Source organism: Rattus norvegicus, chromosome 9 (assembly GCF_021556685.1).
Source record: "Rattus norvegicus strain SHRSP/BbbUtx chromosome 9, alternate assembly SHRSP_T2T, whole genome shotgun sequence".
Taxonomy (NCBI): Eukaryota; Metazoa; Chordata; class Mammalia; order Rodentia; family Muridae; genus Rattus; species Rattus norvegicus.
The window spans coordinates 33,504,426-33,520,312 of NC_141542.1; the positions used below are offsets into that span (position 1 = coordinate 33,504,426).

General features: G+C 44.7%; 1 protein-coding gene across 1 annotated transcript in view; it reads left to right on the forward strand.

Moving 5' to 3' along the window:
* Adgrf4 (adhesion G protein-coupled receptor F4) overlaps nt 1–8,157 on the forward strand; it is a 30,976-nt gene extending 22,819 nt beyond the window's left edge. Inside the window, 4 exon segments of the mRNA NM_001399351.1 lie at nt 424–465; nt 1,669–1,728; nt 2,656–2,712; nt 7,458–8,157. Coding sequence (NP_001386280.1) covers nt 424–465; nt 1,669–1,728; nt 2,656–2,703 — 150 coding nt within the window. The 3' untranslated portion in view covers nt 2,704–2,712; nt 7,458–8,157.
* The last annotated feature ends 7,730 nt before the right edge of the window (nt 8,158–15,887 follow it).

Genomic DNA, 15,887 nt, shown 5'->3' on the forward strand with positions numbered 1-15,887 from the left:
CCCTCAAACTCATAATGATTCTCTTGCCCCAGCCTCTTGAGTGATGGGATTATAAGTGTGAGCTACTAATCATGCTTAGTTTCCCCACTCTGAAAGTTATTCTGGTAGCTAATGATTCCATTCTCTCTGGTAGGGTCTGAGAGTGTGGAAAATGCTCCACTACAAAAATCAAGTTTGAGCCCACAAAAGTATCTTTATTCACTGATACAACTGATGTAACAGTGAAGCGCTTGGGTTCAGATCCAAACTGTGTCAGACAGGACGGGCAGACAGAGCAACCTTTTAAAGCAAACAAACAAACACAGCAATGACCTCCCACACAAATTAGCTGCGGCAAGGGCAAGGGTAGGGGGAGGAGGGTTACAATGAAACTGGGATACTATTTGCGAAGCTGTACCTCATGTTCTGTTGTATTTACCACAGGGCCTTTTCATCTTGCTGTTTGGTACCATTATGGATCACAAGGTAAATTAAATTTTCTTCATTCATTGCTCCATCCAATTCCATGTGGCCGAGGCAAGCAGGAGGGTGTGTGTGTGTGTGTGTGTGTGTGTGTGTGTGTGTGTGTGTGTGAAATCACTTTAACTGGAGTGAGTCTAGGGTTGCTGAGCTTGTGAGCGCAGCTCAGGGCATCAGCTGTGAGGAAGAAAGAAAAGAAGTCCACACTCTCTATGCTCGCTGAGGACTAAGAGATCAGAGAAGTAGAGATGTTCGTAAAAGTAACAGAAACTACGGCCACAATTTGAAAACGGTCTTGTGCACTCACTGATGAGTGGCTATTAGCCCAAATGCTTGAATTACCCTAGATGCCTAGAACAAATGAAACTCAAGACGGATGATCAAAATGTGAATGCTTCACTCCTTCTCTAAAAGGGGAACAAGAATACCCTTGGCAGGGAATAGAGAGGCAAAGATTAAAACAGAGACTGAAGGAACACCCATTCAGAGCCTGCCCCACATGTGGCCCATACATATACAGCCACCCAATTAGACAAGATGGATGAAGCAAAGAAGTGCAGACCGACAGGAGCCGGATGTAGATCTCTTCTGAGAGACATAGCCAGAATACAGCAAATACAGAGGCGAATGCCAGCAGCAAACCACTGAACTGAGAATAGGACCCCCGTTGAAGGAATCAGAGAAAGAACTGGAAGAGCTTGAAGGGGCTCGAGACCCCATATGTACAACAATGCCAAGCAACCAGAGCTTCCAGGGACTAAGCCACTACCTAAAGACTATACATGGACTGACCCTGGACTCTGACCTCATAGGTAGCAATGAATATCCTAGTAAGAGCACCAGTGGAAGGGGAAGCCCTGGGTCCTGCTAAGACTGAACCCCCAGTGAACTAGACTGTTGGGGGGAGGGCGGCAATGGGGGGAGGGTTGGGAGGGGAACACCCATAAGGAAGGGGAGGGGGGAGGGGGATGTTTGCCCGGAAACCAAAGAATTATTATTAAGTATTAAATAAATTAAAAAAAAAAAAAGAAAACGGTCTTGTGGACCGCTGTTAACGCATTTTAACTTTTGTCTGGTCGATGGCTGGGTTCTGTGCTGAGCCACCTCATGTTGCTTGGCACAGAGTTCTGGTCCATGTGTCTGTACTTTGGGGTGCTGTTGCTTCCCAGGACACCCGTTGACCACTAACTGCACATCATTCCTTTTCAGATAAGGGATGCTCTGAGGATGAGGGTATCTTCACTGAAGGGGAAATCAAGGGCAGCAGAGGTAAGGTCCAGCCACCGGAGGGTCAGGGTCTCTGCTCACGCCAAGATGGATGCCCTAGTCCAGCACTCGGAAAGTTTTTAGCAAAATGAATCTCCCTCTTCTCATTTCACAAACGTGGGGAATTGCACTGAAATGGAAAGGCAGCGGAAGCTACCTTCGGAGGGAGTTTTGGATTTGCACGCATACATTGTAGCTTGACATGGAGCTGCTAAGATGTACCCAGGACCAGAGATTTATAAGAGACAGGAGCTGGGAAATGAGAGTTGAGTTAAAAATAAGATTTTGGTTTAGCCTACTCCTTTCACATGTGAGGGGTTTAGCTGAGAATTTAGTGACGTGTGTGCAATGTCATCCATCTCATTAGAAGCAGAACGAATGCCAACCAGAGTCGGCCCATCCTCCACATCTAGGTCTCTTTCCAGTAGAACACATTTCCTCGGACCGGAATAACAACACACTTACTGACTGTAACAAAGACTTTGAAGGGGGCACTACGTCTTTGCAGGCCACAAGTAGAGTGCCAAAATTTCCACATCTGTTAAGAATTCTTGGTTCAACCAGTAGATTATCCCTCGGAGCTTTGAGAATAGCCTCTCCGGATATATTGAGAAGCACCATCTATGACTATTTTAAAGCCGGACTTTAGTACCACAGCCCATCAGTTTCAAGATAGGTGGAGTCTTAACTGACTAGTCTTTATTAAAAAAGCAAAGCGAAGACAATGAGGTCACTCACAATGTTACATTCAGTGAAATACAGCAATTCGACCCTTTGTGGCTGTATCAATTTGGATATTCCTCTTTACAGTTTCATTTTCACACTATTATCTTTAGGCCGCTTGCACATTGATCTATAAATAGCCATAGATTTTTTTTTTTTGCCAATGTCACTACCCATTGTCAACTCTGTTACTTTTGCCCCATTTAGAAGGTATCATTGAGTCCAGCCAATGGGTCCAGAATACTGAATCGCTGAGACTAAAATGTGAGTATTGAAAACTCCAGTAGAAACTTTACTTGCATGTGTCACTGAACCTCTTGAGAGCATGCTGGTGACCTCTCCGTGTTACTGGGACTGGATGAGAGGGAACAGAATAGCAGGACTATCTATCAGAAGCCAGACTCTTCTCTGTAGTTCGGCACAAAAAAGAAAATGGAAAACAATTGATAGCTGTGTCAGTGGAGTGTCTAGGACCAGACCTCTTGTTGTGGCCTTGGTGAAGAGATGCTGTGACCTTACTTGTGCTGAGGTACAGTGCACTGAGCCATCTGCTAGGCTCTCACACTTTGATTCCCTTTAAAATCATTTATTTTCTTTGTTAGTTAAATCTGTTCTTTGACAGTTCTGTACATGTAAGCAATGAATACTGACCATGTCAGTCACCTTCTTCCTTCCTATCCCACCTGTCTGCCCTCATTCGTTCCCACAAATCTCTCATGGTCATGTCTTTTAGTTTTGTCTTCTGAACCACCACACTTAACTAGAGTTGACAATGACCAGGGGTTTGGAGCTAATCATTGAAACCTGGTAGGCTCACTAAAGAAATGATTCCCTCTCTTCCAGAATCTATTAATAACCAGTAATTCAGAGGCAAAGGGTAGGGCATCACGAATCCCTCCCCTTTCTATGACTGATGGTTGATAGGGCCTATCCAAGTGCAGGTCTCTGCAGCTGTTGTGAGCTGATGATTGTAGTTGGTGTAGTTTAGTGTAGACTCTAGCGAATGACATTTTGAAGACCCTCACCCACTCTTCCACAGTCTTCCCCAAGATTGAGAGAGGATGGTGTCAATGTCTTACTGAGAGCTGAGCCTACTACGTTGCTTCTTTTCTGCATCCTGGGCAGCTGTGAGTCTCCATATTCATGGCTGTGCATTGTTGAAGCATGGCACAGTTCCTTCTTGGGAACTGATTTTGCCACTTACAGCAGCTCCACAGCTGACACAAAGCATTGCTTGATTAAAGTCGCAAAACAACAGGCAGGCCCGTTTCGCCCGTGTGAGGTGGGGCCCAAGAATCATTCCTAAGAGGTATGGGCAGACATGTGGCAACTACCTCTTATTCACAGTTGACCCCTGAGACCGTTTTCTACACTAATAAAATTGGGTGGAAAGAAATGTTAGGCAACCCTGAAGAAGTGATTAAGTTACAAAGCAGCAGCCAGAAACTGGGACACTAGTAATTACAGCAGGTGCAGGATGAACACTGTGGTATCCGACCTTGTCTTGGAAAAGTTTCCATGGCCCTTCCACACGTACACAGCTTAGTGTGACTCATTATTCCGTCATCTGGCATTTGCCTTGACTTCTTTTACTTTTTTTTTCCTTTTTGAGGCATGGCCCAGGGGAATGGTTTGAAACAGTTTAGTGGAGGGAGCAAAGATACTCCACTTTGAACAAGAGTTCAGAGAAATCTTGTAAAGTTTCCTGCACTACAAATTCCACACACTTGAGATGCTGGTGTAAGATTTTGGCATAAGGTACCAGGAAAAGGAGAGAGAGAGAGAGAGAGAGAGAGAGAGAGAGAGAGAGAGAGAGAGAGAGGCGCAGAGACAGACACAGAGACACAGAGAGAGACAGAGACACAGACAGAGACAGAGACACAGACAGAGACAGAGAGAGACAGAGAGACAGAGATACAGACAGACAGAGAGAGCCAGAGACAGAGACAGACAGAGACAGAGACAGAGACACAGACAGACAGAGAGAGCCAGAGAGCCAGACAGAGACACACAGAGAAAGACAGAGAGACAGAGAGAAGACACAGAGAGAGACACAGAGAGAGAGACAGACAGAGACAGAGACATAGAGACACAAGGAGAGACACAGAGACAGAGACAGAGAGACAGACAGAGACAGATTCACAGACACACATAGAGGGAGAGAGAGAGAGAGATGACTCTTGCTGTGATAAAGCAAACCAATAAGAACACAGCTTAGGGGAAAGTGGTTTATAGGTTTCCAGAGTTAGGTTATAGTTCACTCTTTTTAGGAAGCCAAGACAGGATCTTAAAGAATCATTACACAGTCAAGAGCAGAGAGAGAAAACACATGGATGCTTGCTTGCTGTCAGCTTGCTTTCTCCTCTCTTATAGCATTCAGGACCTTCTCCTTTCAGAATGGTGCAGTCCACAATGGGCTGAGTATTCTCACACCAATTAACAATCAAAACAAGGCCTCACAGAGATGCCCACAGGCCAGTCTGATCTAGGTAATTAAGGCTCTTCTCAGGTGATTGATCCTAGGTTGTGTCACAACGGGGCACAGCTAAATAAGACGGACTGGCAAACAGTGCTTGAGTCCTTAGTCTTCTGTTTGGATGTAATATCTAAAAAGCTGACTTTTACTGACTCTGGTCATTCTCCAGGATGTGGGATTTACCTGTAGTAGAACGGTTTGCAACCTGTCACTAATTCAGACGAACCTCGAAAAAGAAAGGTGGTGAAAGGAGCATTAGTTGGGGCGATCAGCAGAGCGGAAGAGGGGTGTCAGGTGTGGTGGCTCATGCCCTTGATCCCAGCACTCAGGAGGCAGAGGAAGTCAGATCTCTGGGAGTTCAAGGCCAGCCTGGTTTACAGAGTTAGTTCCAGTCTAGTTACCACTACATAGTGAGATTGTGTCTCAAACAAACATCAAAACAGCAAAGAAGCCCAAATTCAACAACAAAAACCCAACAATAAACAAAAAGACGCAGGAGAGGGTCAAATGATAGTAAAAGAATGTGACGAAAATATATTGTATGCAGGTGAAAAATGGCATAGCGAACTCCATTACATATAATTAATCTGTCCTAATAGAAAATCAGAGCTGGCCTTTCTAGCAAGGTCTCAGTTGACAGTGACCTTCTTAGAGCCTGTCCACAGGAGGAGACATCTGGGAATACTTTCCAGCCATTCTGGAGAGGACGACTGTTGTTGAGGCTCCTTCTCCAGTTGTTGGGGTACCCTTACTTAGTCGTGAGAAAGTGGCAGACTATGAGACAAGGAATGCACTGTGCCAGAGTTCAGGAAATTTCAGATCTGTACTAGAGAAAGGCTGGGAGGTTGGGGAGTGTACCTGCCCACGAGGTCTACTCTATATTGTTCTTTGATTTTCAGTTCTATTTTTGAACGTATGAGGTAGATGGCGAACTGAGTTTCGAATCTTTCCTGGTGAATGCTCCGCAGGTGTCTTTGTCCATATTGAATTTTCTCAGTAATTGGGGCCTGTGAATTTACGCCTAGACATACATGGTATCAGGAGGGCTCTGGAAGAGTAGTCGGCACCGTGGCAGAAAAAGTTAGGGATCAAATAAGCAAGCATCGATATAGAGGGATGTGGAAGTCACGGTAGTTGACATTTTGAAGTCCGGAATGGAGCATGGTGAAACCACGCAGAAAAGGCAGTACTGTAGCTCTCAAAGCACATGCAAGGTTACAGGCTAAACCGTGAGCTGAGCTCCAGTGGTCAGTGAATTAAGACTGGATTCAGCATGAGATAGACTCCCACAACTTCATGGAAGCTCCTTTTACCCGTCATCTCAGGTAAAAATTGGGTTTAAATACAGAACTGAGCTCTGTCTTGAGACTCACGGTGAGGGAACAGAGATGGGTAACCTGGATGCTTTGTTTCAGGCAGGGTTCTGATCCCAGACCCCATCAGGGCAAGACAGAGGTGGACCTCATTCCTATGGAGGGCGCAGCGGAATAGCGCCCTCTGCTGGTCACAGTTGAAGCAGGTCTTAGAACACAGAAGGCGTTTGACCTAAGTGAGATTTCCTCCCGGGTATCTTTGTTAAAACCTTGACAGCGCACTTAAAAGGAGACAGGTTTCATTCAATAATGGAAATAAGATTATTGAGCAAGCAATCGAAGAAAACAACATAAACATAAATTCAGAGCACTGGGGTTATTCTAAAGACTTAATTGCCAACCCGGAAGAGCAGAGAGGGTTTCTTAGCTCGTTTTAGGATCCAGGAATCAGGACGACACAGGTCAGGGAGCAGCCTTCCTACTGTGTGGTATTCAAGCAATTCCACCTTTGTAAATCAGGGTATAATAGCGCATCCCTCCCAGGATGGTGTAAGGAATAAAGAAAATAATTCTTCTAGAAGAGTGGTTTTTCAACCTTCTTCTTCTTCTTTTTTTTTTTTATTAACTTGAGTATTTCTTATATACATTTCGAGTGTTATTCCCTTTCCCGGTTTCCGGGCAAAAATCCCCCTCCCCCTCCCCCTCCCCTTCCTTATGGGTGTTCCCCTCCCAACCCTCCCCCCATTGCCGCCCTCCCCCCAACAGTCTAGTTCACTGGGGGTTCAGTCTTAGCAGGACCCAGGGCTTCCCCTTCCACTGGTGCTCTTACTAGGATATTCATTGCTACCTATGAGGTCAGAGTCCAGGGTCAGTCCATGTATAGTCTTTAGGTAGTTTTTCAACCTTCTTAATGCTGCGGACCTTTAATACAATTTCACATGTTGTGGTGACTCCCAATCATAAAATTGTTGCACTGAAATTTCAGAACTGTAATTTTGCTACTGATATGAATTATATAATTATCTAATGTGCATGATATCTGATATGTGTGACCCTTGTGAAAGGGTCGTCCAGCTCTGAAGGGGTTCCCTACCGGCAGGTTGAGAATCACTCACTGCCCTTGACTACTGTGTGGTTCAAACTAAATTGTCAAGAAATGGTCACAGTTCTTTGCACTAACAGGTGTTCTGGCCTTCTTGTCCTGGATGCTTATTTTGCAGACATGCCTTGCTTGCTGGGATGGAGAGGGCTCTGAGAGAAGGATGCACAAAGGTCCCTGGAATGAAGTAACATCCTCTTCCCACCAGGAGCAGCCCCTAAGCTGGAAAACTAGCCTATGCATGAAGTGGATATGAACGGGCTTTTTAAAAAGACTGACCTGCAACCTCTCACCTCAGAAAGGCTGACTTTTCGTTTACCTCAGCAAGTTTCACGATCCAGTTGCAAATCATCGTACTGTTTCCTTGGCCAGCCCATGGCTGGCGGGCGGCTTGTGGGGTTGTCCACTTTCAGAGCAACCCCCACCCCTAGGCTTCTCTGTGGCTCTGGATCCAGACATGCCCCGTGCCCAAGGGATCCTGGGGGTGTGGGGCGGAGTATCAGGTTAGATTCGGTGTCAGTGGTGGAGTTGGTGGTCAAATGTGAGAGGTCCTGTATCTTCTTTGCTGTTTGTCCATGGTAGGTTTCCCAGAGATCGGGAATGAGCAATGGGCAGATGTTCAGTGCACTTACTATTTTAATTCTAGAGTAAACCCACCTGGCTTGTAGGGTCTTAGCTTCTTTACTCCTGAGACAGACACGATGCTGTTCCAGGTCTTCCGATTTATGCGTTTATGACTGTTTCTTTTTAAACAACTGTAAATAAAGACGTTCTGGGGTGTTATTTTAGAAATAAAAATATGATACATTTAGTTTCCTGAACTTGGCCATGCGAGTTGTCTCTCAAGACAGGCTTCTCTGATGACAACACGACCTTCTTGGATATCAGCAACCTTGTTGGCACAGCTCACGGTCTAAGTCTTGGGAAGATGGGGCTGCCATGTGCACTTGAAGTTCAAACTGGCAAAGGTTAGGTTAATGACATTCCCATGGACTGACCTTCAGACTCATGCCATTGTTAGAACTAGAGATGGCCCTAAGGGTGAGGCATTTGGGAGACATTTTTTCCCCATAAAACAAAAATACTTAGTGTGTTTAAAGGCACAGTGAATCTACAATGGACCACTCCTTGGTTAGAAAGAAAGGATATTGAGGATCAGACTGCTAAGGCTGTCCCTCGCAAGGTCAGAGAGAGGAGCAAAATGGTGGAGAATGGAGACCTTATGTGACAGTCAGTAGGGTCTTTGAGCAGATACACTTTGTTGGGTTTGACCTGGGGCTTTAAGAGACACTGTCACCAGCAGTGCCATTTTGGGAGCATCTTTGGACCCAAAAGTAACTATTGGCTCAAACTTTACTTTGGGTTTAGAAACAAAAATTGGATTCAAACCAAATGGTATGATAAATTAAAAACCATTACTTTCTGGTATTATTCAAATATTCCTTGAAGGAGGCTGGGGAGATAGCTCAGTGCATACTTGGCCACCTGAATTTGGTCCCCAAATCTCACATAGGAGTAAGAGAGAACCAGTTCTAACAAGTTGTTCTCTGGCCTTCACATATGAGAGCATGCGTGTACATGAACATACACAGGTGTGTGCATGTGTGCACACACACACACACACACACAGAGGCGCACACACACACAAATTTTAATCGTTTAGAAGATCACTCATTTCAGCACCCACTCTAAGCTACACTACTCATTCATTTCTGTTGTTGTCTAATGACCTTCAATGACCATAACCTTCCTTCACAATAATGACATTTAACAGCCACTCCCTAAAGCAAACCCCAGATCTATAACAAAAGAAGGGGCCGCACTTACTGTGTGTGTGTGTAGATATATATGCACATTATATGTTTATATGTATGTGTGTGCCTTTGTGTAGGTATATTTTAAAATAGGTATGTCATATACATATATGTACACATGTGTGTCTATGTGTATGTGTATGTAAAAATATGTGTACATAGTATGTGTGTGCACTTGGGTATGCATATGTATTTGTATGTATGTGTGTACATAGTATATACATGCATGTGTATATGTGAATATGTGTCTTTATGTATAGGTACATGTATGTATATATGTATGTGTGAATTATATGTATATAGGTATTTGTGCATATGTGTCTATAACTATGCATGTGTAAATGTACATATGTATATAGATAAACCTGTGTATGCATGTTTGTATTTGTATTTATGTGTGTATATGTATGAATGTATGTATGTGCATGATTTGGGTGGTATATGTGTATACATGTAAATGTATAATGTATATGTATGCATGTATTTACGTATGTGCTTTATATTTTCCTCAATGGCTCGGTTTATGTATGTGTAGTTTTCTATTTACCCAATGTTCCTTATAGTTTACAAGGCTACAAAACTCTGTCTAGATAATTAACACAACCCCATGAAGAAAAATTCACATTACACTCCAATTAATCAGAAATATCCATCCAGCTAGAAGAAATTTTAGTTTTTGAGAGTGGTTTAGCAAAACTGAGCCTATGTCAGGGTGGATCACCACAAACAATAGCACCATGGTTGCTGAATACCACTGGGAATGCTTCTGAAACTCTTAAATCCTTCTTTCTCTTCCCAGACTTTCTAAAGCCATCAATCTCTTATCAGTCTTTGTTTTGTGACCAAACAAAAACCAGGAAACAAAACAAAATGACAACAACAGCAAACCAAAACAAGACAGGGGAAACTGGGCCCACGTTGGGCCACCGTGTGGCCACTTGCTGTAAGGGGTGTACTGTGCACCAGAGAACACTCTAAGAAACTGATGAGGTCAGAGATACCTAGGCACAATGCAGCCAGAGAGAGGCCACCAGCCTGGGTCTAATGGCTGGAAAGGATTTGAACAGATGTGGTTGGCGCTTGTTTTAGACAGGGAGGAACATGCGAACTCTTCAGGAAGGGAAGTGAGACTCAAGCAATCACTTGTGGTTGACTAAGAATGGAACAGCCTGGCCTATGTGGAGAGCCCTGTTTGTTGTAGAGAACGTGGCAGACTGTGGAAAAACCAAGATTGCCTGGGGAAGCGGGCATTGTATTAACTGTCTAGACAGAGATTGGGAGCACTGCGGGCATTGAGAATTGGGTTCTCTTTTGAGGCTGTCTTTGGATACTGGCTTTTGCTTCTCTCCTAACCCTAGAAAGAAAACATTCTAACTGCCCCTCCCCAGGGTTCAAAAGAATCCAATCTATGCTCCCGGGTGGAGAAAGACATTTTGATCTGCTCCTGACTTGGCCAGGAGTCCGATCCTAAAGATTATTCTAACGACATTCTAAATAGGTGGGAAAGATAATGAATCCCTTTGATGAGATACTGTACTAATCCTTTCCAGAAGCCCATCTTCTAGGACACCATTTACTGCCGTTCAGCTTGCTCACTCCCCCTCCCCCCAAACTCAGAAAAGCATAACTTGTCTTTTTTGCCTTCTCTATGTTGTTGTAAAAATATATAAAATAGAAAAGAGTAATTGTCTTTTACCCTGCTAGGTCCTCACTGCGGTGCCCCAGATATCTGCTAGATATCTTGGCGGAGACACAGCCCAGCCGCAAACTTTCCTACACCCAAACCCTCACATAAAAGAACACACAACACAATAATCTTTGACCCAATTGATAAGATATAATTGCCTACTTAAACATACAAAGCCCGGTACCATCCATCCCTTAGGAACATTAATAACAACCTGTAAATACACAGAGCAGAATCTTAACATCACCTGCCATGGCTTCTCCCCTCTCTCCGTCCCTCTTCTCTCCCCTCTCCCTTAGTCTCCTCCTCTTCCTTCAAACTTCTCTCCCGCCCATCCTTCCTTCTCCTCCAATGACAGGCCTCCTACTATCCTGTACCTGCCTCACCTGTGACATCATCCTACATCTCTATCTCTTTTTCTTTCTGATAGTGGTCAAAGTCTAAGACATTTGCATGACACTCTCAGCTTTCTCAACCTTTCTCTAAAACCCCGCCCCCTTCCACCCTAAACAGTTTGCTGATAATCCTTTGAGGAATATGGCATCGTTCCCAGACCCTGATTCCATAGGCTGTCTCTCTTTGCCTCCATGTCCTTCCCCTTGGTAGGTGCTGCCAGGCACGGTTGAGGAAAAGGTTTTTATTATGAACACGGAGAAGAGTTCAGCTATGGGCATCTGGAATCATTCAGAGCAAGGAGAGAAAGTAGTTCGCTGAACATAGCTACTAGAGTAAAATGGACCGTGAGAGGAGGTGGCAGTGGGGTAGCGAGAGAGGGGAACCAAAAGAGAGGAGGCCGAGAGAGCATGTGGGCAGAATGGCAGGGTTATGTAGGAATGAAGAACCGGGGAAAGGGAAGCCCGCAGGCTGGAGAGGTTTAGTATAGGGGTGGGGTGAGGAGAGCTGAGAGGAGACAGGTCATGAGTGCTATTCTAAAAAGTATCAGTTAGCTATTTGCCCTTCGTTTCTTTTGGATCTGCCACTTCAAATTTCCTGTTCTGTTTTTTTTTTTCCCTCTAAGAAAAATTGTCCTCAGGCTTCCTTCCAAGTCCTTTTCTAAATTCTTTTATTAATGAGGCCAAGGAACCATGAAAGGGGACCCCAAATTTTTCTGGTAACATTCGGTCTTGGTCTTATACATCCCAGGGCAGATAGTGACGAGTACAGGGCTAATTTCTGTCTTAGAGAAAAATGGCTGATCATGTATAACTGTGAGGGCTATTCTTCCAGGTCAACTTGATGACATCTGGAATGAACTGAAACCCAAGCACCTGGGCACACCTGTGAGGGGCTTTTTCTTAATCAAATCATCTTTGAGTGGGAAGACTCACCTTTATTCTGGATATATATATATATATATATATACATACATATATATATATACATATATATATATATATATATATATATATATATATATTGAGGTGGGAAGATCTATCTTTAATCTGGGTCACGCCTTGCATGCAGTCTCTGTGAAGGACACGGAAGAAGGAAACTTGCTTGCTCTCTGCCTGCTTGCCCTAGGTCTCACTAGCAAGTCTACCCCAGCGCTGGCACTCGAGCCTACTTCTTCAGGATTCTGGCATATAATGAAGACCAGCTGAGACATCCAGCCTCCTGGCCAGAACAACTTCTGGAATCTTGGACCTCCATTCTCTAAGTTCCATTTTTCTAGAGAACCCCAATATATAACTAAGCAGAAAATGGTGGAGGGGCTAGCAAGGTGGACTGGAGTGGACACTTGTCAGGAGTGTGCCACACAAGCTTTTGAATAAATACCTTGCATCGAGTCTAGCATCTAGGGACAAGCTTAGGACAGAAATAGCTCATCTCCGAACAATCCAGTTCACATCTTTCCTCCCAGGAGTGTATCCCTCCAGGAAGTTGTCCTATCTATGCACAAGTCAGTGGTGGAGTGGATATGGCTCCATTCCAACTCTTGAAGACCAGATCTACTTAATCCACCTATCGCAGCCAAGTGTGTCATCACCTCCCGTTTCCACATTTTATTATCATTTTTCTTTAAGGGGTGTGGTTGAAGGTTTGCAGCACAAACACGAAAAACAGGGGATAGACTTTAATCAGTGTTTGGTTTTCCACCCAACTCTTCAAGAGATAGCATAGCGTTCTGCCCAGGGCGTGGGCACTGGTTTCCACAGACTTAGAACAGCAGTCCAAGTGGAGAGCTCCCCTGAACTATGCAATCGGGGTACGATGCTCACACCCTGCTAGGACCCACAACTTCCTTGGGGGAAAGGCCTCTTAAGATATACGAGATTTCTGTGTAGATGTGGTAAGTTGACACAGAACGATTGCAGCTGATAAACAATGAATGTTGAAACTCAGTACTCAGGAGATGATCGGCTGTGCACAGAATAGAATCTATCACCTTGCTTTTCGTGCAAAGGTGTCTCGAGACAATGGCATAAACGGGGTAGAAAAAGCGGAGAATGAATTGAATCCCTAAGCTTCTGGGTCCAGGGAATTTGGGAGAGAGTACGGACCAATCAAACAACATGAACCAAGAGAAAAGAAGCAAGATTTGGAGCTATGCAGGTGACCATGTCAAGTCTCTGATGCTACTGATCTACTTGTGTCTACTATTTTATTCTCCTACAAAGCGAATATTCAAATGCCTTGTTAGAGTGTACGAAGGTGAGGAAGGCTATGGTTATGAAAATGCCTGCCCCTGTTTCAGCAATGTTATCTTTCCCCACCCTCGTTTGTGTGGAGGTGTTGGCTTTGCATAGATGGTAATTGGAGCACCCTCTCTACTCTTTCTCTCTCTCCTCTTCCCTCCCTCCCTTGCTTTTCTTTTTCTTTGCTGAGGGTTGAACTCTGGGTCACGGACATGCCGAGATGTGTTTTATCCACACCCCCAGCTCCAGTCGTGGAAACTAGAGAAAGGAAATTGATAATTTTCATATAAGCAATTTGATTAGGCCCATGAGCAAGAAGTACTAACTGGGGATAGGGGTGGTCTCTAAATAGCCTTCTAGTGTTCTGGCCTGGTCACAGGATATTAAAATGGACAACGGTCCCGGTGTTCTAAGAGCGAAAAGAAAAGCAGTCTGGACCCTAGTACTTACTTGCTAGTGGATCCATCATGGCTGCTGGGATCAAGTCTGCTCTCTAGTGTGCTGCTTGACAACATACGTGACAGAAGCAGCTAAAGGAAGGGAGGGTTTATTTTGGATCAGAGTTTGAAGGTACTGACCACCGTTCTAGTGGAGGTGTCACTAAGGCAGGAGCAGGAAGCTAATTGGTCACAATTCATTTGTGGTCAGGAAGGTGAGAGAGGTGAATACTGGTGCTCAGCTTGCTATTGTTAATGTTTTAAACATCGTCTTTGCTTACTTTGTATGCCTCTCTCCTCCCTCTCCTCTCTTCCCCCCTCTCCCAGTCTCCCCTCTCCGATCTCCTCCCTTTCTTCTATTTTTGGTTGTGAGCCTAGCCTTTAACGGCTGAGCCATCTCTCCAGCCCGATCTCCTCCCTTTCTTAACACCGCTCCTCCCCCATATTGAAAGAGAACTTGTAGAAGCCAGCTTTCTCCTTCCTCCATTGTGGAGTTTTGAGACGGAAGCCAGATTCTCAAGCAGCAGAGGCCTTTATTCAAGAGATCCCTGGCAGGCACTGAAAGGTTGGTGCCAGCATCACTTTAGATTCTTTGAATCATATTTTTAAAAATGTCAGTACTAGGGCAGATTTTTGTTCCAATTATTTACTGTTTTGAAACCCGGCAGAAAGGCTAGTGCAGTAGAAGTAGACAGACAAACCGCAACCCCACGCTGTATAGTAGCTGGGAACGCAGCGATGTAGCCTCGATTTTGCTCTCCCGGTTATAGGGAGTGAAGATGGAGGCTGACGTTGATGGCGCACACACCTGATCTGATCGCTTTGCTTTGTCCTCCAGGGGCCAAAGGACGCTGCCTCTTTCTGTAGGCAAATGATCACTTGCAAAGAAATGATGGACTGAAATGGAAAATAAGGGGCTTGCTCAGTCTGTTACATTTCTGAAGGACCACATGACCATGGAGTCTCCCGTGGGATCAGCGGATGCCACCGTTCCTTGGCGGCGTAGCTGGTTCGCTGCTGCATGGCTGGTTCGCTGCTGCATGGCTGGTTCACTGCTGCATGGCTGGTTCCTCTTGTCCCCTCCTCCACCAACTAACTGGTGCCTCTGTTCTCTCCCGAGAACGCTTCCCCCAAATCTTTGTGAAAAATGAACCTTTGCCTACTTTTCCAGGCAGATGGCCAGACACCAAGAACGTTACTTTTATAGTAATGCGTTAATGTTACTCTTTGCTAAGTAGAAGGGGAAACTACTGAGAGCCTGAACTTCCTGTGTCAATATGTTGGTGAAGATTTCTCTCTCTCTCTCTCTCTCTCTCTTTCTCTCTCTCTCTCTCTCTCTCTCTCTGTTTGAGGTCATGCTGGGTTCTATAGAACCAACTTTTACATCAACAACTATAGCAATAAACCACCACCAACGAAAACCACAAACCCCTCAAAGGCTTTGTTACAAGGAAAGGGATATCTCAGGCTAGGTGGCCATCAGTAGCAAACTACTAGTTCATATCCTTTGCAGGCCGCTCAGGCTATGAAGAATGAAATCACAGCCCCAGGTCCTCAGTGGCCACTGGTGATCACAGTCTTCACTCAGGGAGTGGGCGAGCCATGCGAGGAGGGACTGCGTGTAACTAAAATACACTCTACATAAGTAGGAAATTTTCTTTTTAGGTTCATTGCTCTATTTTAAAATTCGTTTATACTTTGTTTTGTTTTGTTTTTTTCCCTATGTCAGATGCTTATCCCCTGTGGGATACATAGCTGGTAAAAATGATTGCCCATTCTGTAGCTGCCTCTTCACTCAAGTGATGGGGTCCTTTGCTGAACAGAATTTTTTTAGTTCATGATATCCCATTTATGAGCTGTGTCGGCTCCTGTCAGCAAGTTCTTGCTTGTGCGGGCGAATTCAAGCCCATCCCCTACTTGCACATCTATCAGATTCAGGGTATCTGATTACGGTGAGGTCCCTGACCATTTGGAGTT